This window comes from Ovis aries, chromosome 3 (assembly GCF_016772045.2).
Source record: "Ovis aries strain OAR_USU_Benz2616 breed Rambouillet chromosome 3, ARS-UI_Ramb_v3.0, whole genome shotgun sequence".
Taxonomy (NCBI): domain Eukaryota; kingdom Metazoa; phylum Chordata; class Mammalia; order Artiodactyla; family Bovidae; genus Ovis; species Ovis aries.
The window spans coordinates 133,005,163-133,027,336 of NC_056056.1; the positions used below are offsets into that span (position 1 = coordinate 133,005,163).

Below are 22,174 nucleotides of genomic sequence, written 5' to 3' on the forward strand. Positions count from 1 at the left end.
AACTCTCCAGGAACACAGGCGATGGTGTACCCAGATGTCAGTGCACCCACCAGAAGGGCAAACATGGGGACGCGTGGGGAGCAGAGTGGGAGGCACACCGGGGACGTGACCTGGCGCTAACCCCCTCCACTGCTGACCACTCAGGGAAACAGACCAGGACTAAAGAATCCAAAAAGCAGCACATTTATTTGGGGCTCTTAATGGGAAAGCCCCCAGTTTCATTCCCCTTGGTCATCACCAGTTACATGACGGCAGAACCTGAGCCAGCTGAGGCCCTGTGGTCCCTGGCTCCTGGCCCTGTGCCTTCTTCAGCCTGCAGTCTGTGTCAGAGGTAGAGGTGGCACCTCCAGGGGGTACCAGAGCTGGGCAGGCTCACAGGCCGGGCGCAGGAAGAGCAGGGAGCAGAGGATGTATTTCATGAGTCCTGCCGTGGCTTCACTTGCTGCCCGCCATGATCTTGAGGTACTGCAGGGCACGGCGCGCAGCCTCGCCACGGGCTGCCTCCCTGGTGGCTGCAGAGCCATGGCACACGGTGGCTGGCTGTGTGGACAGCTCCACCAGGCACTGGCAGAGCCCACTCAGGCTCAACTCCTCTGGAGACCGAGAGAGAAGAGGGAGGCAATGTTGGGCAGGAAGGCAGCACTGGGGCGGGTCCATGTCACTGTCACGCCCTCCCAAGCCCTCATTCCCATCCATACTTGCTCTGGTCTAGTCCCCACCGTCCCCCGGCCCCCCGACTAGCCATACCAATATCCAGGTAGCTGACATGGAAGGCCTGCTCCTCAGAGAGCTCACTGAGGACACTGCAGCAGGCAGGGCCCAGAGCGCCCAAGGAGCCCAAGGAGCAGCTGCGGAGGGACAGGATCCTCTCTCCCACTGAATTCCGCAGAGAATCCCAGGTGCAGCCTGGGCCTCGGTTCCGAAGTCCATCTAGGCGGGAGCCCACACCCTGACAAGACAGGGACGGGGGAAGGATGCAGCCAGGGGCTCTGAAACCAGGCCCTGAAGAGACATTCCATGCCCAAGGAGAAAAGCCCAAAGAATGCTTCCTCCTGTTTGCTTCCCACCTGCCAGTCAATCCCTGGATTGTTTGGTCTCTAAGTCGTGCCTGACTCTTCTGCAACCCCACAGACTGTAGCCCACTAGGATCGTCTGTCCATGGAATTTTTCAGGCAAAACTACTGGAGTGGGTTGCCATTTCCTCCTCCAGGGGATCTTCCTGATCCAGGGATTGAACCTGTATCTCCTGCTTGGCAGGCAGATTCTTTACCACTGAGCCACCCAGGAAGCCCAATCCCTGTGTGGCCCCTTCTAACTACTAGACTGTGGACCAGATGGTCAGGCAACCTTTCTATTCCAATAACAGAAGCCTCAGGTCCCTTGCCCTGGGCCAGCTCCCTTCCCCAAAGCACTCACCACGCAGCCCTACAGCTGAGGCTGAAAGGGGGCCCAAGGATCCCTGGGTCCAGAAGGAAAATGGGCAGAAGGAGGTCTGGGGCCCAGGAAGCTCACTTCCAAGTCACAGACCTGAGTCCTCAGTGCCCTACCCTGGCATGAAGGATGGAGCACGGGGCATGGCCCAAAAGCCACTCACAATGGAAAAGTGATCGTCTTCGGGCTCTGCCTCGTTCCCGTCCCGGGCATCCAGAGGCACTGTGTGCACTCGAAGAAGCATTTTGGCCGCTGCGTTACGCTTTGCCAGCTTTTTGGACGTGCCACTGCCTGCACAGGGGAGAGGGCTGCTGAATTATGGTTCCCAGTAGACCCATTGCTTCCACCCAGCTTAAACTTGGGCTGAGGGTCCCCTCAGTGGCTGTCAATTGAAAAGGGGAACTCAGGATCTGCCAGGCACCCAAGAACCCGGCTGGCCAGAAGAGGAGGGCAAGAAAGGGCGCAAGGAAGCAGCAGCCAAACCAGGGTCTCAGCCAGGAGCGTAGAGAGAAGCTGGGAGCTGCCCCTGGCCAGGGCTGGAGTGCTGCGGGGTAGTCACTACAAGCACTCCCCTCCGCCCAGTTACCAATCTCAATGAAACGCTCCACTCGGCAGGTCATAGTAAACTCTTTGCGGTGGGCTGGCCCAGACTCCTGGGTCACCGTGTACTCAGGCAACCGCCAGCCTTTCTGCACCACCAGCTCCTTGGAAGGGAGAAACAAGGGTGTGCAAGAGTGTGTGAGAGAGGAGTCCTCACATCCCCCCCACTCCCGTCCCGGAGTCTCAGGTTCCAGGTTAGAGGAGGAGTGAAGGGAGGTGGGTGGGGAAAGCCCTCAGAACAGGGTACCTGGCCCCTATCAGCTTCCCCCACAGCCCCAGGTACAAGCGAAGGCAGGCAGGCAGGGGGAATGAGGATGCAGCCCACCTGCAGGGCGCCGACCGGGTTGCACTCAGACTGCTGAGGAGAGACTGGGGGCTGCGCCTCCATGGGGGAGCTCCTGAAGGAAAAAGGGCCCAGGGCCAAAGCTGAGGGGACTGGCTCCTTCTGCAGCTGCCCAGGAGTCCTCCGCCCTGCTCTTGTTTTCCCCACTGCCAGCTCCCTGCTCCCCACCAGGCAGACAGCTGTCTCTCCAAACATCAAGCCCACCTCCTGCCCCCTCCCCCCGCAACGAGGTCTCCTCCAAGTCCCAGGCTCATTTCGATTTTCTGGAACACTTGATCATCACCTAGATAGGACAGTAGAGAGGAGGGTATATCCAGTCCCCAGAAGCACCTGATGGGACTCAAACACAGGACCATCATGCGGCCAATTCTAAGGAAAATGGGACTAGCAAGACCTTTAACGTGGTCAAATACTATCCACATGGTACTGCCAAATTATAAATTACCTCCTGTCTCAAAAGCTTACCACCTGGTGCAAATTCTTCAAACTCTGGTCCCCAACTATTCCATTCTCTGTTCACTCTCAGACTTCCTCATGCCTTACCAGCCTGGGTCTAAGGGCTGGGAGGCCAGGAGCCAGGACCCTTTTCCACCCGCCTCAGGCAGTCAGGAGAGACAAGATACCTGGTTGGGACAGCAGATGGAACGGGAGTAGCAGCCGCTGCAGCTGTAAAAACCGGCACGTCCTCAGGCAGTGAAGAGTCTAGGGGAGAAAAAGAACTTCCCGAGGGGAAGGGGGCCTTTGATTCACACCCACATGGGGTGGTGGTGGGGAATAAAAGGTGGGGGACCCAGGTCCTCCTGACCTGCCCTCCCCTAAGAAAATCTCTTCCCACCGAAGCCAAAAACTTAGGGAAGCTCAACCACCAGTTCCACCTGAGATCTTCTGGTGTCAAACACTTGATCAAAAATACTAAAAGTGGGAGGGGTGTTTCTTCCTACCCAAGAACCGTGGGAGCAACCAACGCCAACCTGAGTGCAGAAGAGGGAACAACATCTTGCTGGAGAGGAGAAGTATGTTGGGGAGCAACCCCCTCCAGCCTCAGCCTCCACCCCTCTCCCTCCCCAGGCCCAACCTGGGACCCAAACCATAGCCACAATCCCACACTGCGGCTGGCCACTGCCTCCCAGCATCCCTCACAGCAGCAGGAGCCCTGGAAACATCCTGCTCAGGTTTCAGGGGAAGCTCTCAGGAAGCAGCCACGTCAAGGCAGCTCAGTGTCACCAAGCGAAGCCTATGGGGCCAAGGGGCTGACGCAGGGGCCTGGGTTCCTGACAGAGCCTCTAGGATCCTTGGCCGTTCCTCCCTCACCTGCTGTCCTCCAGGGCTGGCTCCAGCATGCTCCCCCCTTTGAGGTGTTTGAGGGCCACCTCAGCTGCCTTGTGCTTGGCTGCTTTCTTGCTGGGCCCCTGACCTGAGAGAGGGGATGTGGGCAATACTGGAGGTCACTAGAAGGATAGAAGAGAAACCAGCATCCCACAGCCTCTCTCCTCACAGCCAGAGGGAGTCAACCAAGCCCCATCTCACCAACCTCCCTTTGCCCAACGCTGGGAAGTGTTACTCTAAGTGCTGGAAGGAAGGGCCCTTGTCTTTCCACAAGTTCCCCAAATCAAGTCATGCCAGGTAGAATTGTCCTTGAGGTTAGCCACCTGGAAGTTTTTTCTCTGCCCTACTTTCCTCTGGGGAGCACTTTCTTTCAATAGAGATTGCTGGAAAAATAGAAAGAGTGTAGGCTCCAGACTCAAAACCTGGTTCTGCCATCTACTAGGCATGTGATCTCGCCCCAGCCATTGAATCTCTCTTGGTTTCCTCACATTCAACATGAAAATACTACCACCTACATCACTGGATTCGGCCAAGGTTTAAGATTAAGTGGAACTTGATTAAGCACCTGGAACAGAGTCCAGCACAGCAGGCACTCACTCCCCTAAATGCTACACTGAGATTTCGACTTATCTCCTTTTTCCTCTAGGATGACAACGATCCACCCGCTCACTGTACCAGTCCTGCTTGCTCCCCTAACTCTCCTAAGTCCTAGGTACCTCCTCACAGACCTGTTCTCCCAATCCAGTCAGTGATTTTTCCCCTAAAATTTCTCCTTCTCTCACTGGTCTTGAGGAAGAGGACCGTGAAGAGACTCCAAGCAATAAAGCCAATGGGGCCCTGTGAATGCACACCCCAGCCAGGCTGCCCAAGCCTTCCTCACCAGTGCAGCTGGTGTCGCCAACGGTGACCCGGAAGGTGAAATTAGGCTGGTGGGCTTGGCCCTCGGCTTTGAGAAGGTCGTACACGGGCGTCTTCCCTATTCTGGTCCCATACTCCTGCAGAAGGCTGATCGGGGTCTTGCCCGGGTTGGCTGCCAGCATTTGCTCTATACTGGGGGGAGGGGCACAGACCCTTCATCACATTTCCCCTCTCTGCACCCACCTGGCCAAGCACTACCATTATCAGACCCATGCACACTATGGGGGACACTGGGTCCAGGAAACCTCAGGCAGCCACTGGCTGGGGTCAAAGTGGAGGAGAGGTGCAGGCTGGGAAAGCAGGGTCCACTGCCCCAGGGCAAGCGGGGAAAGCACTGTTCCTGTCTCAATTAGGGCGGGGGATCCTGTACCCCAGTGCAGGTTGGAAGTGCATGTCCCCTGACACAGTGCAGGCCAGGAACCCAGTACCCACCAAATGCACTGAATGTCGGGGGCATAAAGCCCAGTGCCCCAGTGCAGTCTGGGAACCGGGCCAACCCCAACTAGCTAAAGCTGGAGGCAGTGGCCACTGCCGGGGTGCATGCCGGGAACCACGGCCCACTACCCCAGTGCTTGCCGGGAACAACCCTCAGGCCAGGTGCATGCTGGGGCCGCGCCGCTACTCTCTCCGCACCGCGCCAAGCTTTGCGCCCTGCAGGGATCGGTACCAGGCGGCTCACCTGGGCAGCCCGCAGCCCGTGGTAGTGCCGGAGCCTCGCTCCTCTTCACTCATTCCCTCCTCCGTCCCCGCAGGCGCCACCGTGACTGCAGCCTCCACGCGCCCCAATACACCGCCGACGAGCTAGGGCCGGGGCCAAGCCCCAAGTCGCGGCCGGTCGGGCCCGCCGCGGGGCATGCTGGGATATGGAGTCCCCCGCCCACCGGACTCTATGAGTCTCCATCAGGAGGGGAGCTATCCGCCCCACAACCCTCCGCGTGGTTCGTTCAGGCAGGCAGCACCGCCTTCTGGGAGGAGTGGACCCTTCCACTGTCGCTTCCCGAGTTGAGGGTGGTTTTTTGTTTGTTTTTTTTTTTTTATTTTTAACGACGACCCGCCTCCTTCCTTCCGCGTCTCCTCGCCCCGGGCTGGGACTCGGGGCATGCGTACCAGCAGAGTGGAAGTGGCTGGGGGCGGGGCAGTAAGGGCGAACTCGAGCCTAGGAAGGTGGGGAAGGATGCTTCGGGTACCGAGAAAACTACAGAACCCAGGAGCTCGCGCGCCATCTTTGTCGCAGCTGGGAGGCAGCATGCGCGAAAAGTTTCGCGGCATAATTGGCTAGTCCCGATTTTGCGTGCTTGCTCCAGGTGGATTGCGATTGGTTACCTCATCTAAAGGGGCGGGGACAAGGGAAGAATCAACCCTCTTGACTCCGCCTCTTTCTTGAGAAAAGGTTGTGATTGGCCCAGGTGAGAGGCCACTGTCGGTTGCTGACTCTTTGCAGTCTAGGAGGGTGGGCCCTGCCTGGACGCGGGAGGCGGCTAGTCTCTGCCCCTCTGAGCTGGGGCAGTTGTAAATCCTAGTGCACCTCAGTCTCACTTCGCCCTCAGCCTTTGGCCTAATCCTCTGGCTCTCGGGCCTTCGTCTTACAGAACCTGCTTCTTTTTCCTGTGTTGTCCTTCACCACCCTTCTCATTAATTCTCCAGGCTGTCGATTTCCGCTTATTTTCTAAAGCCTTTTTAGAATGGACCTACACCTTTTCCCCTTACTCCACGAGATACCCTCCGGGGCCTGAGAATCAAGCTGTAAGGGACAAGATTAGAAGGACTAAGGCGCATAGTGGTCTCATTCGCTCTGCCATGTGTCCCGGGTGTCAGCTAAAGAGGGCAAGAGAGAATTCTGGCCTCTTAAGATTAATCGACTAATTTGTGCGGAGCAGAACTCGTATTTTTGGGTCCCAGAGTTCCATTTCCTCCTCGCCAAAGTCTCACAGCCACTGGGTAAAGGTGTAGGGAAATTTTTGTGACCTTGGAGAGAAAGAAATCACGAAAATGTCTGTCTGACTGTAGAGTTCTGGGAATGGGTCAGAGACGAGATGGGCTTGCTCCGTGCGGGGCTAGAGGTCCGATGGAATCTTGCAATAAAAATGAGGGGTCATCCAGGAACACTGGAAAGGGACGGGGCGTTAAGCTGAGTGGATTCCAATTGGTGGACCCGGAGTGGTGGCAATTAGGGAAAAGAAGACAGGCAAGATCGTTTGACAGGGGGAGCGATGCAAGAGCGCTGAGCGGAGGAGGGGGTTCCCATCTGAGGGGTTGCTGTTTCAGGGTATAGGAGGGAGCTTATAAGACCAGTCATAGGGCTTAAGGTCGGGGGTGGGATCCCTCCAGGTCACCGCCAGCAGGGAGGTGCGAGGACCAGACGGGCCAGGGACTAGCCTGGAGCGTGCCGGATGGCAGCAGCGGGCTCCTTTAAGAGGCCGTGGCTCCAGCGCAGCATCCCCCGCTCAGGGCGTGTCCGTCCCGGGGGGCCTGGGGCGGGGGCCTCGGAAGGAGCGGGAGTTCAAGCCGTGTGAGGACGGGGTTTGGGGTCGGGGGGTGGGGGGAGAAAGCTGGAACTGACACACCCGTGCACCCGGACACCTCACGAGCATCGCCTGTGACGGCGCCCCTGGTCCGGTCGAGGGCAGCGGGGGGAGGCGGGAAGGAGGAGGAGAAGGAGGAGGAGGCGGGAGCAGCATCCGGAGCCGAGCTGCAGCAGCGCCGCCTTTTGTGCTGCGGCCGCGGAGCCCCCGAGGTGAGAGCCGGGCCGAGTTGTGGAGGGTGGGGGGCAGGGATGGGTCTGGGTCCTGGGATCCAGGTACCAGGGAGGGTCGGGACGCAAGATGTGGCGGGGTGTGGGGAGGGTGGCGCGGGGATGCTGAAACGGGATGGAGGAACTGGGGGACCTGGACCCGCCGCCTGTGGGGATGGGAAGGAGGGGAACCGAGCCGAGGGACGCCGCGGCCCAGCTTGGAGGCGAAGGGCCTCCAAAGCTGGAAAGGAGTGTATGGGGTGGGGGTGGGGGGATGGTTGGGGGACAGACTTAAAGGACAGCGGGCAAGAGAACATCTTCCTCTCCTCCCACTCACCCTCAGGAAGAGGGAGACGGAAGGAGGAGGAGGAAGAGTTTCGGCCCCACAGGGAAGGAGAGGAAGGACAAGGCCTCATGGGCCCCTCACTCCCCCTCCCCACCCCTTGCGCGCGCACAGGCACACTTTGCAGGCTGGACCTGAGGATTATAGGCAGACAGCACCTGTTCCTGGATGCCCAGGTGATGGTCATCTTCCCCTCCCCCATCCTTATATGGCTTTCTCCCTTCTCCATCTCTCCATTTGCTCTGGCTCCCCTAACCCATTTCCCCACCTCAGGCCTTTCATGAACCTCCTCCCTTTTCCCTACACACTCTTTAAACTCCTTGGCCTAAAAATAACCAAGAATCCTTTCCACAGAGTTAAACTCCTCTAACCATGGCCTTGGCTAAGGGGTCAGAGTGTGCATAGACAGTGGAAGGAAATAGTGGGGTATCCCTTAGAACTGAAGGAAAGTCCCACGGTTTAGCTCCCTCTTGGGAGGAGAGTGGGTCAGGGCCTTAGGAAGGGGTGCACACGAGGTCTCTCCCGCACTCAGGGTCCTCTCAAGCCACAGTCAGTGCCTCCCTCTAAACACCATTTCCCTTTCAGCTCACAGAATGGACTCCATGGCTTTGAAAGCTCTGATTTTTCAGCCAGACGGTCATACCTAGGGAAGGCAAGTAGGAGGGATTCGGTAAGGAAAGGACCTGAGTAAAAGCCTTGGGTCTTCCTGTCCAGATACTGAAGTTTCTCTGAAGCTTTAGGTCCTGCTCTTTCCTATCTCTCCTATCTCACACTTAAGGGTGGAAAAAAATTTTGCCCTCTCCAGCCGGGCAGCCCCTCCACTCACTCACTATAGGGACTACGGGATGCTGGGAAGACCAATGGTGTGAGATACTAACTCCAGCACTTGTGAAAACAAGCAACTAAATATCCATCCTGTAATTCAACCCAGTTACCGGCAGGAGAGTCAAGAAGCTTACATAAAGAAGTGGCTCAGGACTTCCTGGGTGTCCTTTCAGCTACAGAAGGCAGAACCCGTGTAAAATCCGACTGCGGTTTGTAGGTTCCTCCCTGAGAGGTGATGCCGTGCTACTCTGGCTTTGCCAGGAAGAGGACCCTAAATTCTAGTACCCACTACCCTGGCCTCGCCCTGCGACTTAGACAGGCAGTCCCTCCTTATCCTGCTGGGCTGGGAGAAAGAAAGGATTAGGGAATCAACCCTTTCAGGAGTCCCTGTTGGGGCAGAACAGAGGATAGTGTGGAAATGACACCAGCAGGGGACACGGGAGCTTCACGATGGCTGGCCACAGACACTGGTCTGTCTGCTTCATTTGCTCCCAGAAGAACTAGGGGCAGCTGTGTTGGGGAAAGGTGATGAGGAGGCAGCGGCGCTTACTCCAGAGTAGACTAAGGATCTTCCTCTGGTTCCTTCTCTCTCTACTCCCTTTTCTATCCCCTGTGTTTACCCAACTCCCTCTGCATCTGTACCATCCCCGCCACCTCTTGCTTTGAGGAGGCAGACGAAAGAAGGGAAGGGACACCGTTTATAAAAACCTACTGCTGCTTGTTAGGTGCTTTCCATATACTGATGTTTATAGGGAGCTTCCTGTATGCCAGGTAATAGGCCCACGAACTTTATTTGGATTATCTCAATACCACTCATAACAATACTGAGAGGCAGTGTGATCATCATCTCTATTTTAGGGATGAGGAAACTGAAACTTAAAGAGGTTAAGTAATCTGTTCAAAATCAAAAAATCAGTGGCCAAGGAGTTTAGGATTTGAATCCAGGTCTGTCTGACCCAGAGCCTGAGTTCTTACCCACATAATAGCTTGCATTGCCACCGTGTAAATTAGTGAGCACTGTCCCCATTTAGAGATGAAGAAACTGAGGTTTGTTAAGTCTCAGGCAGGGACTTTGCAGGCGGTCCAGTGGTTAAGACTCCAAGCTCCCAATACAGGAGGCACAAGTTCAGTCCCTGGTCAGGGAACTAAGATCCCACATGCCTCATGCCACATGGCCAAAAATAAAGTCTCGTAGTCCAGGTCACCCAGCTGGAGACTGCAGTCAAGAGCAGAGACAGGACCTCAACCAGGCCACTCTGCTTCTCAGGTCGTCCGTGCTCCCTCCCTATCTTGCTGTCCAAGGCTGGGTGACAGAAATCGATAATATGCATTCTGCAGTTTTCGTTTCTTCAACTTAAAATAGGTTTTTAAATTTCTTAATAAAAATACCCACAATTCCATCTACTTAGCAATGGTTATACCCTGGTATCTGTCCTTCCAGATCTTTTTCAATAGCACCCAGCTCAGGAACAATTTGTTAAAAATACACAGAACTTCTTCCAGGCCCACCTGAAGTCCTGAGTAGCAGGGACCCCTGTGAACCACTATACCTTGCTCCTTGCCTCCCTTTCCCCTCACATCTTAATGGTAGGGCTGAGGGGTGATCCTGGGCCACGAGAGCCGTGGGGTGAGGACAGGGTGCAGAGAAGGAGGCCTTCCCCCTCAGTTCAGAGGAGGTGGGATGTAAAGGATGGGGGGCTCTAGCACACCACTGCCATTGGGACTTGGTTCCCCTGGGACCTGAAAACAAGTTGTGTCCTGGGGAAACAGAAGGTTGGAGACCCAAGTCTCCCTTCTGACCAGAGAGAAGAGACGGCCTCTCCAGACTCCAGAATCTACAGAGAAAGACCTGGTGTCCAGCCAACCAGAAAGACAAAGCCAGGAGCCCGGCACTGTGCTCATGGCATTCCCTACATAGTCTTACTTAGCCCTCACTACCCCATAAGGAGTCTCAGAGGGATTATGGTCCTTAAACTAATTTGTGGCAAAATCAAGATTCTAGTTCTGATCTCTCCAAATCCAAAGCTGGTTCCTTTTCCCCTAAGCAGTACTGCCCCCTCCCAGCCCTTTTGGTACCCACTCTACTGGAAGAAGAAGTGGTGCTGGCTAGAGGTTTAGGGGCTGGACCTGCGTGAGGCTGAGGGCCTGGAGTTAGGGATGATCTCCACTTTTACCCTGGCTTTCAGGGGAAGGCATTCCCCCCTCAGGAGGACACAACAGACACGCTGTGTAGTTCTTTCCAGCTGAGAATAACCCTGGGGCCAGGACCATGGATTCTGTAAGAAGCAAAACAAAAGCTGCAGCCAAGTGGCCAGGAGCCTTGGCCAGGAGGGGTTAGAGTCCTTTATTCTCTCAGGACCTCAAAGCCTGCAATTGAGATCATTCCCAGTCCTGAGCCTTGGGTCTCCTTTCCCTGGGAAGACATTCCTTACACCCCCACTCAAGAGAGACAGGAAATCTTCCTCCCTTTCCTGAGTGCAAAACAGAGTCCAAGACGGTGGCGAGGGCTCGTTACGGGAGCCCAAGACTTAGACAGATGGCCTGGCCTCTCAACTGAGCCCCCAAGACAGCCAGCCAAGCAGCCTGGCATTGACATTCTGCTGTTAAACAGGAGGGAGAGAGAAAGGACTTAAAGGGTTGCCTTGCCACAGGCCTCCAGCCTTTCAGGCAGGAGAACCAAGGTGTGTGTGTGGGGGGTACTCCCTGCTCCCACAGTACCACCAGCAAACAGAGAATCTGGTACCTGAAACTGATTTGGGGCCTCTTGGACACAAAGAGCCTCTTCTGCATAATTTACGGACCACTCTGTCCCCATACCCAATCTGAAGCAGAGTTCTGCACAGTGAGCATTTGATAAATATGGTTGACAGAATGACTGACAGATCCACCCGCTCCCGTCACGTCCCAGCCCTTCCCCCATGCTCTGCATAATTGATGGCCAGGGAGACAGTTCCCCTCGCCCAGGGGGACCGAGTGTCTGGGCCAGGGGCTCCTGGCCATGATATCGCCCTCCAAAGCCTTGGCGCCAGGGCCCAGCTGGGGGGCAGTGGGACACAGCTGGCAGGTCAGAGATAAAGGGCACAGAGAGAGGGTGTGTTCGGGAGAGAGGAATCTCTCCTTCACTAGAATTCCCTGGGGCCTCAGCTGGCCACCTCCACTGCCCTCACCACACACACGCACACTCACTCCTTCAGGTCAATCTGCAAGAGCTGTCAGTAGCCTGAGAACAGGGAAAGGGTGGGTTGAGCCTGGCTGGGTTCTCCCTTTTCTTTGGTCCCATCCACTACTTCCTCAGCTTCTTCCACTGCCCGAAAAGACAAACAGGTGAAATGGCTTCTCTCTCCCCAGCTGCCGGCCCTGGATACAGGAGGGGGCCCCAGGGGAGGCCTGGGCAGGTGGAGGGAAGATCGGCTTCAAGTGTCGTGGAGCATGTCACCCTCTCTATGCCTAAGCCTCCTGGCTGCCAAACACCAGATGAAGGCTGAAAATTTCCTTTACAAAGCCAGCTGTTGTACCTACTCAGAACTCAGCTTCTCAATAGGAAAGGAATCGGGGAGGGCACAGAACTCCTGTTTTTCAATCCCCTTTCATTCAGCTCCTTTTTCCGTGTCCTTTGCCTCCCAAATCAGTTTTTAAGCCCATCCTTCTTAGGACTGCCTCTCCCTGCGCTTCCCGCTCTTCTTGTTTCTCAGCGAGACAGGCCCTCCTTTTCTGGTCTGCCTTTCGCCCTTTCTCCTGTCCAGTCTCCCCGTTTTCCCATTTCCTGCTTTCTCTATGGCACTGCACCCCCAATGCCAACCCAAGTCCCCTCTCTTCACCACCACAGCTCTCCGTCCGCTGCACTCGGGGACGGGGGTGGACATGCGGAAGACGGGACGCAGAGGCGGTGGGTGGCTGGGGTCGGTGGTCCCTGCCTGCAAGCCCGCAAACCAGCACGTGGGCCAGCCCAGGTCAGGGGCGGGGCCCTGGCGCGGCCCCACCCCCGCGGTCGCCGCTCACGTGACTCCGGGCTAATCTTGTCCCGGTGACTTCACGCGCCGCCTCGGGTCCAGTCGTCATGGTTACGCCGCAGCGCCCAGCGCTTCCCCCAACCCGCTGCGTCCCTTCCCGGACCCCCTCCTCTCACGGCCGGGCCCCCGCCCCGCCCCCAGCTCCGCTCCACGTGACGGCCAGGAAGGAGGTCGGGAAGGGGGAGGGGGCGCTGGGGCCGTAACCCCTTCCTCTCCACTGCGAACCACCCTCGCTCTGGCTTCTGGCTGTCTGAGCGCCCCAGTCCCGCCAGCCCTCCCTGCAGACCCGCCTGGGCGGAGTGTCGGGAGCCCCAGCCTTCGTTCTCAGCGGCCCCAAAAGGGCGGCCGGCTTGAGAGGGCACAGGCAAGAGCCCCCGGGTCCTCCAGCGGACGTTCTCCAGCGAATTGGCACGTTGCTTGGCCTGTCGTTTGTCTTACTGTGTGCCTCGCTTCTTGAAGCCGCCGTTATCTCGCAGGATATGTTGGGGGTCCGGAGGCTGGGATTTCATCTTTCTGAGCCTCGGTTGTCTCAAGAGTGTAAAGAGACCTATAATAACACCTCCTTCCCTGGAGAGTTCTGAGGAGGGAGGGAGCTGATGCTTGCGTGGTGTACATGTGGTCCTTAGGACGACCCTCGGATGCATAGAGCAGTGGTCGCGCCTAACCGGGCACCTTCATGCGCCCTGGATGCTGTTGGAAGCCCTGGGATCCCGTGTGGCGTCGTCACTCTCAGTGCAGGCTCTCAGGACGCCCGACCACACTGTGCCTCCAGGATCATGGCCATCACGGGGGAAGCACAGCTGAGACGGGACGCTAACTCAGAGCCTGGGGGTGGGGGCACTTCCAGGATGAAGTGAAACTTGGAGGACAACAGATGGCGTGTGAGAAGCGCCTTCCTGACTGAGAACGACTGGGCACTGAGCTGGAGCCTCATCCTAGCTGAAGTACTTTGGGCAGGTTATTTAAGACCTCTAATACCTCTGTCAAATGAGAGTAACTTACACGCCTAACTCAAGAGATTTTTAGGATTAAATAAGCTAATGGACCTATAACAGGCTAATGTGGGTGGTGTGAGCCTGGCCCAAACACCTGATGAAGCCTGCGAACAGTCTCAGTTCAGTAGGCCTGGGTATGAACAGCAATGGAAGATGAGACTGGGGAGGGGCCAAGAGCATGGAGGTGAGGCCACAGGGCCAAGGAAGGCTACTAGAGGGTTTGAAGAAAAGGGGAGCACAAAAGGCCAATTTGTGCTTTAGAAAGATCCTTCTAAAGGGTGGGTGGAGAATGGGGTGGAGGGGGATCTTGGGGCAGTTGTCCTAGGTCAGGTGACAGCTACTGAGGGCTGGTTTAAGGCAGTAATGTGGAATAGAGGAGAAACTAGTAAGGCATTGGTTCTGGTCTTTACTGATGTACCAGGCATAAGAATCATCTCAGGTGCTTGTTAAACACTTAGGTATTTGAGAGGCCTGGAAATTGTTACAAGAGCTGAGCCCATCAGAGGTGCCAAGTCTCTCTGTGCATACATCCCCACCCAGGGAGTCCTTTTTATTGTATACTTCCTGCCACCCCGCTCCAGAAGCTCTGGTGCAAGGAGTCAAGGAGGGACCCTACTATGCTTAGTGGTTGTTGGGAATTTTGGCCTCCGAAATCCCTACCTCTCAGAATCTGGTAACTGGTAAGATGTGGTGGGAGATGGAAGATGAGATGACTTCTGCAGTCAGGGTGAAAAATCTGCTGCGCCTTAACGATAGCTAGTCTGTCCCTTTGTGCAGTTGGAGAAATCAAGGCTCAGATACAGCTTGGCTGAGGTCAGCTATCAATTGGGACAAATCTCCATTGATTGGAAAACTAGGTAGTAGGGGACAGAGTAGTGAAGAGGAAAGGAGATGGGCCCGTCTCTAAGTGAGCCCTGAGGGAGCAGCTGGGCCAATGGAAGGGATAAGGTGGGGGGAGGGGGGAGGGGGGACGCAGCCCTGACAGTTTCTGCATGCTCCTTGCACAGTTCTACCTTTTCCCCCTGTGTCTTTGCTGGGCACAGAGCTGACCAGCTGTCGCTCGGATCAGCCCAGGTGTGTAGCTGTGAGCACCTGAGAGACCCAGATGTGTGCCTTTGGATAAGACTCTCAGCAGGATCACGTATCAAGTACATGAGTGTGAGGCCCAGGTGTATCACATGTACGCGGGAGGGCGGGAATGTCATCTGAGAGTGCCTGAGCGGCAGAGTCTGAGCAGTGTCGTGTTTGCTTCAGTGCGAGGGAGGCCTACATGTTACTGTTAATGTGTGTAAGATTGAGACTCAAAGTAAAAGTTGTGCGTCTGAAAGACCCTGATACAACACATGTGTGCACGTGAGCCTCAAGTGAAAGAAACATGTTTTCCAGAGGTGAGTTATAGTACTCTTACAGGGAGAAGGGAACTAGTCTGTTACCACACTTGAGATTGGGGCATACTTCCCCAGTATCTACCTGAGCAGGGCTGTTAGCTGTGTCCGCCTGAGAGTGATACTTAGGTATGTTGCCTATATACCTGAGTAAGGAAGCTTATGTTACTAATAGATGCTAGAGAGGAAGCCTGTGTATCAGGTTCCCCAAGATGGGTCAGAGCTGAAAATTGGAGGTAGATGGGTATCTGAAGCTAAGATATGTGTTACTTCTAGGAGTGTTCTTGTGTGCCCAGCTCCCCAGCTCGTGCCTCTGCCTCTATGTACCTGAGCTGGGCACCTGTGGCTTTGACAACTCCTCCCTCTTCTTCCACAGGGCCCACCGCTTACCACCACACTGGGGCCCAGAGGCCATGGCCTGCCTCCATGAGACCCGCACACCCTCCCCTTCCTTTGGGGGATTCGTGTCCACCCTAAGCGAGGCATCCATGCGCAAGCTGGACCCAGACACTTCCGACTGCACCCCCGAGAAGGACCTGACGCCTACCCAGTGTGTACTCCGAGACGTAGTGCCACTTGGGGGTCAGGGAGGGGGCGGGCCCAGCCCCTCCCCAGGTGGAGAGCCGCCCCCTGAGCCTTTTGCCAACAGTGTCCTGCAACTCCACGAGCAGGATGCAGGGGGCCCAGGGGGAGCCACTGGGTCCCCTGAGAGTCGGGCGTCCAGGGTCCGAGCGGATGAGGTACGGCTTCAGTGCCAGAGTGGCAGCGGCTTCCTGGAGGGCCTCTTTGGCTGCCTGCGCCCTGTCTGGACCATGATCGGCAAAGCCTACTCCACGGAGCACAAGCAGCAGCAGGAAGGTAGGCTGTGTGCATGAGGCCCTTTCCTGCCTCCCTGAGCCCGAGATTTGTTTGGACAGCCGCACCAAAGTCGTGCGATGACCCTTTCCCCCTCCAGAGCCCAGCCCCCGCCCTTTATTTGTCCATCAGCCACTGGCTCCCCAGCTTTATTTTGAGCCACCTCTTCATTTCCTCCTGTCCCCTCAAACCTAACCTTCTTGGCCCGTTTTAGCTGCTTTTCTGCCTCACCCTCCTTGAGTCATTTCAGCCAACCCCAGGCTTTCCCCTATGCCTGACCGCCCCAAGGGCCAGAGGGTGGCTCTCTGAGCCTATGGCACTGTGCCTCCTGTCCACAGACCTTTGGGAGGTCCCCTTTGAGGAAATCCTGGACCTGCAGTGGGTGGGCTCAGGGGCCCAGGGCGCCGTCTTCCTGGGGCGCTTCCATGGGGAGGAGGTGGCTGTGAAGAAGGTGCGGGACCTGAAGGAAACTGACATCAAGCACCTACGAAAGCTGAAGCACCCAAACATCATCACCTTCAAGTAAGGTCCAGGGCAGGGGCTGTGGTACTCTGCCCTCAGCGCACTCTTTTGAGGGCAGAGACCTACTTGGGTAGCAAGGGATCTTCTGAAGTGGGTATCAAAATGGCACAGTTGGGAAGGGGGTACCAGCTGTGGATCAGGGGGCTGCTGGGGTGGCTGAGGCCTTCATCCCACTGTGTTCGGCCCCCAGGGGTGTGTGCACCCAGGCTCCCTGCTACTGCATTCTCATGGAGTTCTGCGCCCAGGGCCAGCTGTACGAGGTGCTGCGGGCCGGCCGCCCCGTCACGCCCTCCCTGCTGGTCGACTGGTCCATGGGCATCGCCGGCGGCATGAACTACCTGCACCTGCACAAGATCATCCATCGGGACCTCAAGTCCCCCAAGTGAGTCCGCGGGCGAGCAGGGAGGAGCGCCTGCACAGTCTCCTGTAGGTGTCCCCACCCAGGGCAGCGTGGCCATCTCCCTGCTTTCAGACCCTGTCCTAAAGTCCGCATGGCCATGTCAGAAACCCTTCCCAAGTGACAGCCCTATCTTGAGAGGGCTGTGGTAAGCCCTCCATTTCTGGGTGTCCCAAATGACTTCAAGCAGTAAGAGTTGCTGCAGCTAGAGGAGGCGCGTGGAGGGGCGCGGACCCCAGCTGACTACACTCTTTACCAGCATGCTAATCACCTACGACGATGTGGTGAAGATCTCCGATTTTGGCACTTCCAAGGAGCTGAGTGACAAGAGCACCAAGATGTCCTTTGCAGGGACAGTAGCCTGGATGGCCCCTGAAGTGATCCGCAACGAACCTGTGTCTGAGAAGGTTGACATCTGGTGAGGGCCAGGTTGAGGACTGAGGGTGGCAGCTGGCCAGCGGGGGGTGGGGAGAGGGTTGTTCCAGGGCCTGAGTGCAAGTGAGATGAGCCTGCAGTGAGCAGGGCCTCTGGAGGAAGGCATCCTCCCAAGTGCTGTCCCCTCTCATCCCTAGGTCCTTTGGCGTAGTGCTGTGGGAGCTGCTGACTGGTGAGATCCCCTACAAAGACGTAGATTCCTCAGCCATCATCTGGGGTGTGGGAAGCAACAGTCTCCATCTACCTGTGCCCTCCAGCTGCCCAGACGGCTTCAAAATCCTGCTTCGCCAGTGCTGGTAAGGACCACCTGGGAAGCAAGGGAGTATGGATGACAGTTAGCCAGCACCCAGGATCCGGGCACCCAGGCCCAGAGTCCTCAACAGGGAGAAGGGAACCGGGCTCCCAGATATGGCTCTCCAAGACCCCAGGATTCAGAGTGTGGATCGGGGCACTGGGATAAAGAACTGAGAGGAGCTGGGGAGACCAACAGTCTGCAGGGGTGTGTGTGACCTGTTTCCTTATCTGCAAAATAGGGACAGCAGCGCCTGATAGAGAGGGTGCTTATCAAGTGCCAGTGCAGGCCCAGCGCAGCCGCTGAGCATGGCTGGCTGGACCTCGAGTAGACTGCCTCAGGACACTCCCTGGAGGGCCAGGGCCCCGCATCCTTGTTTGGAACCTAGACCGTGGAGGAAGGTGGGAGATTTCTGATTTTTCATTAAGCATTTCCCGAAGTGCTTTTTTAATGGAGTTACTCAAAAAGGTTTGTTTTGGCAAACAAGTTGCAAGATAGGATTAAATAGGTTTCCTTACTGCAGGACTTTAACATACTACAGACAGCTTGTAACATGTCCTGCCTAGTTGACCAGGGAATCCTTTTGTCACAGCAAACATTCTAGGGTTGTATTCTCCAGGACCAGGACACACTTTGGGAAAGGGTGCTCTAATTCCTTCCTGAAATGCCTCTCTCCCCCCAAACTTTGTTCCATCTAGGAACAGCAAACCACGAAACCGCCCATCATTCCGACAGATCCTGCTGCATCTGGACATTGCCTCAGCCGACGTACTCTCCACACCCCAGGAGACTTACTTTAAGTCCCAGGTGTGCCGTGGAGAGGAAGACGAATGCCCCAGTTCCCTCTCTCTGCTGAGATAATGATACTCTTTGAGGGGAGGCTGGGAAGAAGGGTGGCTGGGATGGGTAGGTCAGCTCTTGAACGGCTGGGACCTGACTTGGTTGGTCCCGTGCCTCAGTCCTTTTTGCTCCCACACACAGTCTGCAGCAGCTCAGGCACCTACAGGTCTGACAGGTGAAGGGATGTCCCTCACTGCGAAATGTCTCTCCACCCCCAGGCAGAGTGGCGTGAAGAGGTAAAGCTGCATTTTGAAAAAATTAAGTCAGAAGGGACCTGTCTGCACCGCCTAGAAGAGGAGCTGGTGATGCGGAGGAGGGAGGAGCTCAGGTGTGTGCCCGTGTTTGGCACGGTGACTTCAACAGCTGCAGGGCCGGTAGAACGGTTCCCAGAGACTGGGATAAATGATGGCAGCAGGTGAAGCCAGCTCACCTCTGAACACTTCTACCCATTTCAGACATGCCCTGGACATCAGGGAACACTATGAGCGGAAGCTGGAGAGAGCCAACAACCTGTACATGGAACTTAATGCCCTTATGTTGCAGCTGGAGCTGAAGGAACGGGAGCTACTCAGGTAACCACACACGCCCTCATGCACCAGTTCCCATCTTCTGAAGCTGTACCTGACTCCCAGAGTCTACTGAGCCTTGGCCCAGCTCCCTGCTCACATGCCTAAGGCGTTTTGTCTTTAGGAGGGAGCAAGCTTTAGAGCGGCGGTGTCCAGGTCTGCTGAAGTCACACCCTTCCCGGGGCCTGCTGCACGGGAACACAATGGAGAAGCTAATCAAGAAGAGGAATGTCCCACAGAAACTGTCGCCCCACAGCAAAAGGTAGGACCAACTAGAGTTGACAAGTGCCACGGTTCCAGAATGGCAAGGGGATGCTGGAGAGACAGGTGTAGGGCTCAAGAATGCCAGGAAAACGATACTTAGGTGGGAGAAAGGTGCCTTTTACTGCCTAAGTAATGTGTTAAATCTCCAACTTGCACTTTCCCTCTCCCACCAGGCCAGATATCCTCAAGACTGAGTCTTTGCTACCCAAACTAGATGCAGCCCTGAGTGGGGTGGGGCTTCCTGGGTGTGCTAAGGGCCCCCCCTCACCAGGACGGAGTCGCCGTGGCAAGACTCGTCACCGCAAGGCCAGCGCCAAGGGCAGCTGTGGGGACCTGCCTGGGCTTCGTGCAGCTGTGCCGCCCCATGAACCTGGGGGACCAGGAAGCCCCGTGGGGCTAGGAGGGGGACCCTCAGCCTGGGAAGCCTGCCCTCCAGCCCTCCGTGGGCTCCACCATGATCTCCTGCTCCGAAAGATGTCTTCATCATCGCCAGATCTGCTGTCAGCAGCATTGGGAGCCCGGGGCCGGGGGGCCACAGGGGGAGCTGGGGATCCTGGCTCCCCACCTCCAGCCCGGGGAGACACGCCCCCAAGCGAGGGATCAGCACCTGGCTCCACCAGCCCGGATTCACCAGGGGGAGCCAAAGGGGAGCCACCCCCACCAGTAGGACCTGGTGATGGTGTAGGGCTGCTGGGAACTGGAAGGGAAGGGACGGCGGGACGGGGAAGCCGGGCTGGGTCCCAGCACTTGACCCCAGCCGCACTGCTGTACAGGGCTGCCGTCACCCGAAGCAGCCAGGTAAAGTACAGGGAGCTGCCTGAGCTCTTCCCCTTCCCTTCTCCCCACTGTAGCTCCCACTTATGTTGTCTCAAGCCATTCCTAACACTTTATATAACCATGTTTCCTTATCCCAAGTTCTTGATTTCTTTCCTCCTCTGACCAGTCCACTCATCTTTCCTGCAGAAACGTGGCATCTCATCAGAGGAAGAGGAAGGAGAGGTGGACAGTGAAGTGGAACTGACCTCAAGCCAGAGGTGAGTGATGGGATTAGGGGGTAACAGCATTCTTAACTTTCCCTGCAAGGTGCAGTCAAGCTGTAACCCTGGTTGTTCCCACTAACAGGTGGCCTCAGGGCCTGAAAATGCGCCAGTCACTATCTACCTTCAGCTCAGAGAATCCATCGGATGGGGAGGAAGGCACAGCTAGTGAGCCTTCCCCCAGTGGCACGCCTGAAGTTGGCAGTACCAACACGGATGAGCGGCCAGACGAACGGTCTGATGACATGTGCTCACAGGGCTCAGAAATCCCACTGGACCCACCAGCTTCTGAGGTGGTTACTGGCCCAGAACCCAGCTCCTTGCCCGTCCCACACCACGACCTACTCAGAGGGGAGCAGGTACGTCACACCAACCAGGTACTGACCAGGGAGTAGACAGCCTGATCATTTGAGCGCTACTGGGTAGACAGATGCACAGGCCAGAAGAGAGGTACTTAGCCTCTATGTCACTCTGTAGCTGAAGCTGTTCCCTCTCATACTGAAGAGCAAATATTCACCTGATAGAATCTGGGAGGTTTCAAGTACTTAGTAAGGTTGCTTGCATGCTACCTATAAACTGCAGCCAGGGGGCAATCCTGGTACCTCGGAGAATGGCCTGAACAACTGAAATTTAGAGACAGTAAAATCACTAACTTGCTACTACAAAGATCTCAGTGAAGAATTCTGAAGGACTCTATCTGCCAAGAGATGCTGCATCTCACCTCCCTGCCTTTCTGCTCTTTTTACAGGGCCCTCCCAAGGCTGAGGACTCAGACTGTGACAGCACTGACCTGGACCCCAGCAGTGGTGAAGCCTTGCGGCCCCCGGCCTCCCTCCCTCCATGAAAGCCACCCTATCCCTGTACATAGAGAAATATTTATATAAGTAATATATATGCGCCACATAATCAATAAAGACAGGGCTGTCCCAGCCTTAAGTTGGGCTCGAGGGAGACTGACCCCCTAACCAAGTCACCTGATAACTCTAGGGACACTGGCAGCTGTGGAAATGAAGGATAAATACTGCCCTAGAGACATGGTTAAGGGCAAACTGGCCCCTTCCTGCTTCGCCCCCATGAGTTCAGCCAGTGGTGAGGCAACATGAAAGCCCAACTTGCCTATGTTCCTTTACTTTTTCTGCCCAGACCCTAAGGAGCAGGAAAGGGAGCCATTTAGACTGCACTTTTTTTGGTTTTGTTTACTGTTTACACATTTTGCACTTGGGAGGAGGGAGGCTAAGGCGGGGTCCTCCCCTCTGAGGTTTCTCAGGTGGCAGTGTAATTTCTTTGTCCCTCCATTTCTCTGCCCAAGCCCTGGCTTAGGGCCTAGGGGAGGCCAGGAGATTGTGAAAGCATGTGATGGCTCAGGCTGAAGAACTGGGGTATTGTTTTAAGTCCCTACTTTTATCTTGGTGCCTGACTGGGTGGGGACTGTCATATTGTAACCCCTGTGAAAAACCTTGAAATATAACCACTCCATGCAGGCCCAGCTGTTGAGGGTTTTCTTGGTGAATGAATGGGGTAGCTTGCATGGTTAAGTACGAGCCGTGGGCTTTGGAAATTACCTAAAATGCTGAATGACTTGCTCCTTTTATGCTTTAAGTGATGCTAACCACTTAGAGCACCAACCTAAAACCTGCATAAACAGGTCTATCTTTATAAAGGATTGCACTAGGACAGACCTTAAAAAAAAAATCCATCCTTATTAAACAGGAGTGATGTCTGGACAAGGGTGTAGGTATTCCCAGGAAGGTGAATCCCAGTGAGACAAATTCTGCTGCTTCCATGAGTATGCGTGTGCACCCTTCCAGTGGGAAGTGCTTGCTTACACTTTGCAGACATGTCTTAGAAAACTGTAATCCCCATTCTTCTGGACCAAGGGCACAGCCAGCTTGCTATAGGTATTATTAAGATCACTCTGCAATGCAGGCTCAAGGACTACAGAAAAAGATGGGAGTGGTAAAACAGAAGAAAACATCTTCACTGGAATAAACACTTATATTAAAAACCCAAGCAGGGTCTTTATCCTTTTGAGGGATAAAAGGTGCAAAAATAACAGCAA

General features: G+C 55.7%; 2 protein-coding genes across 9 annotated transcripts; one reads left to right on the plus strand and one right to left on the minus strand.

The window, feature by feature from the left end:
* Positions 1-167: 167 nt before the first annotated feature.
* On the minus strand, positions 168-5,445 carry TARBP2 (TARBP2 subunit of RISC loading complex). Of its 5 annotated transcripts, none has more exons than XM_012174158.4 (10): positions 5,298-5,445; positions 4,581-4,745; positions 3,686-3,788; positions 3,316-3,345; positions 2,998-3,093; positions 2,357-2,429; positions 2,018-2,135; positions 1,595-1,722; positions 748-949; positions 168-593 (listed from the first exon to the last, which is right to left on the minus strand). In XM_012174158.4, the coding sequence occupies exons 2-10, from the start codon at positions 4,738-4,740 to the stop codon at positions 436-438; spliced, it is 1,068 nt and encodes a 355-aa protein (XP_012029548.1). In that variant the 5' UTR covers positions 4,741-4,745; positions 5,298-5,445; the 3' UTR covers positions 168-435. The 5 variants fall into 5 exon arrangements, with proteins under 5 accessions (XP_012029548.1, XP_012029545.1, XP_042102597.1 ...); XM_012174155.4 differs by having other exon boundaries at positions 4,581-4,750; XM_042246663.1 differs by lacking the exon at positions 5,298-5,445 and adding an exon at positions 5,051-5,172.
* Positions 5,446-7,307: 1,862 nt separating this feature from the next.
* Positions 7,308-21,601, plus strand: MAP3K12 (mitogen-activated protein kinase kinase kinase 12). 4 transcript variants are annotated; one of them, XM_027967241.3, is made up of 14 exons: positions 7,308-7,352; positions 15,284-15,765; positions 16,101-16,284; positions 16,475-16,666; positions 16,941-17,099; positions 17,254-17,412; positions 18,107-18,215; positions 18,467-18,576; positions 18,704-18,820; positions 18,939-19,076; positions 19,252-19,876; positions 20,042-20,112; positions 20,201-20,474; positions 20,864-21,601. In XM_027967241.3, the coding sequence occupies exons 2-14, from the start codon at positions 15,321-15,323 to the stop codon at positions 20,957-20,959; spliced, it is 2,679 nt and encodes an 892-aa protein (XP_027823042.1). In that variant the 5' UTR covers positions 7,308-7,352; positions 15,284-15,320; the 3' UTR covers positions 20,960-21,601. The 4 variants fall into 4 exon arrangements, with proteins under 4 accessions (XP_027823042.1, XP_042102584.1, XP_012029576.2 ...); XM_042246650.2 differs by having other exon boundaries at positions 7,328-7,868; XM_012174186.5 differs by lacking the exon at positions 7,308-7,352 and adding an exon at positions 12,519-13,484.
* Positions 21,602-22,174: the final 573 nt, after the last annotated feature.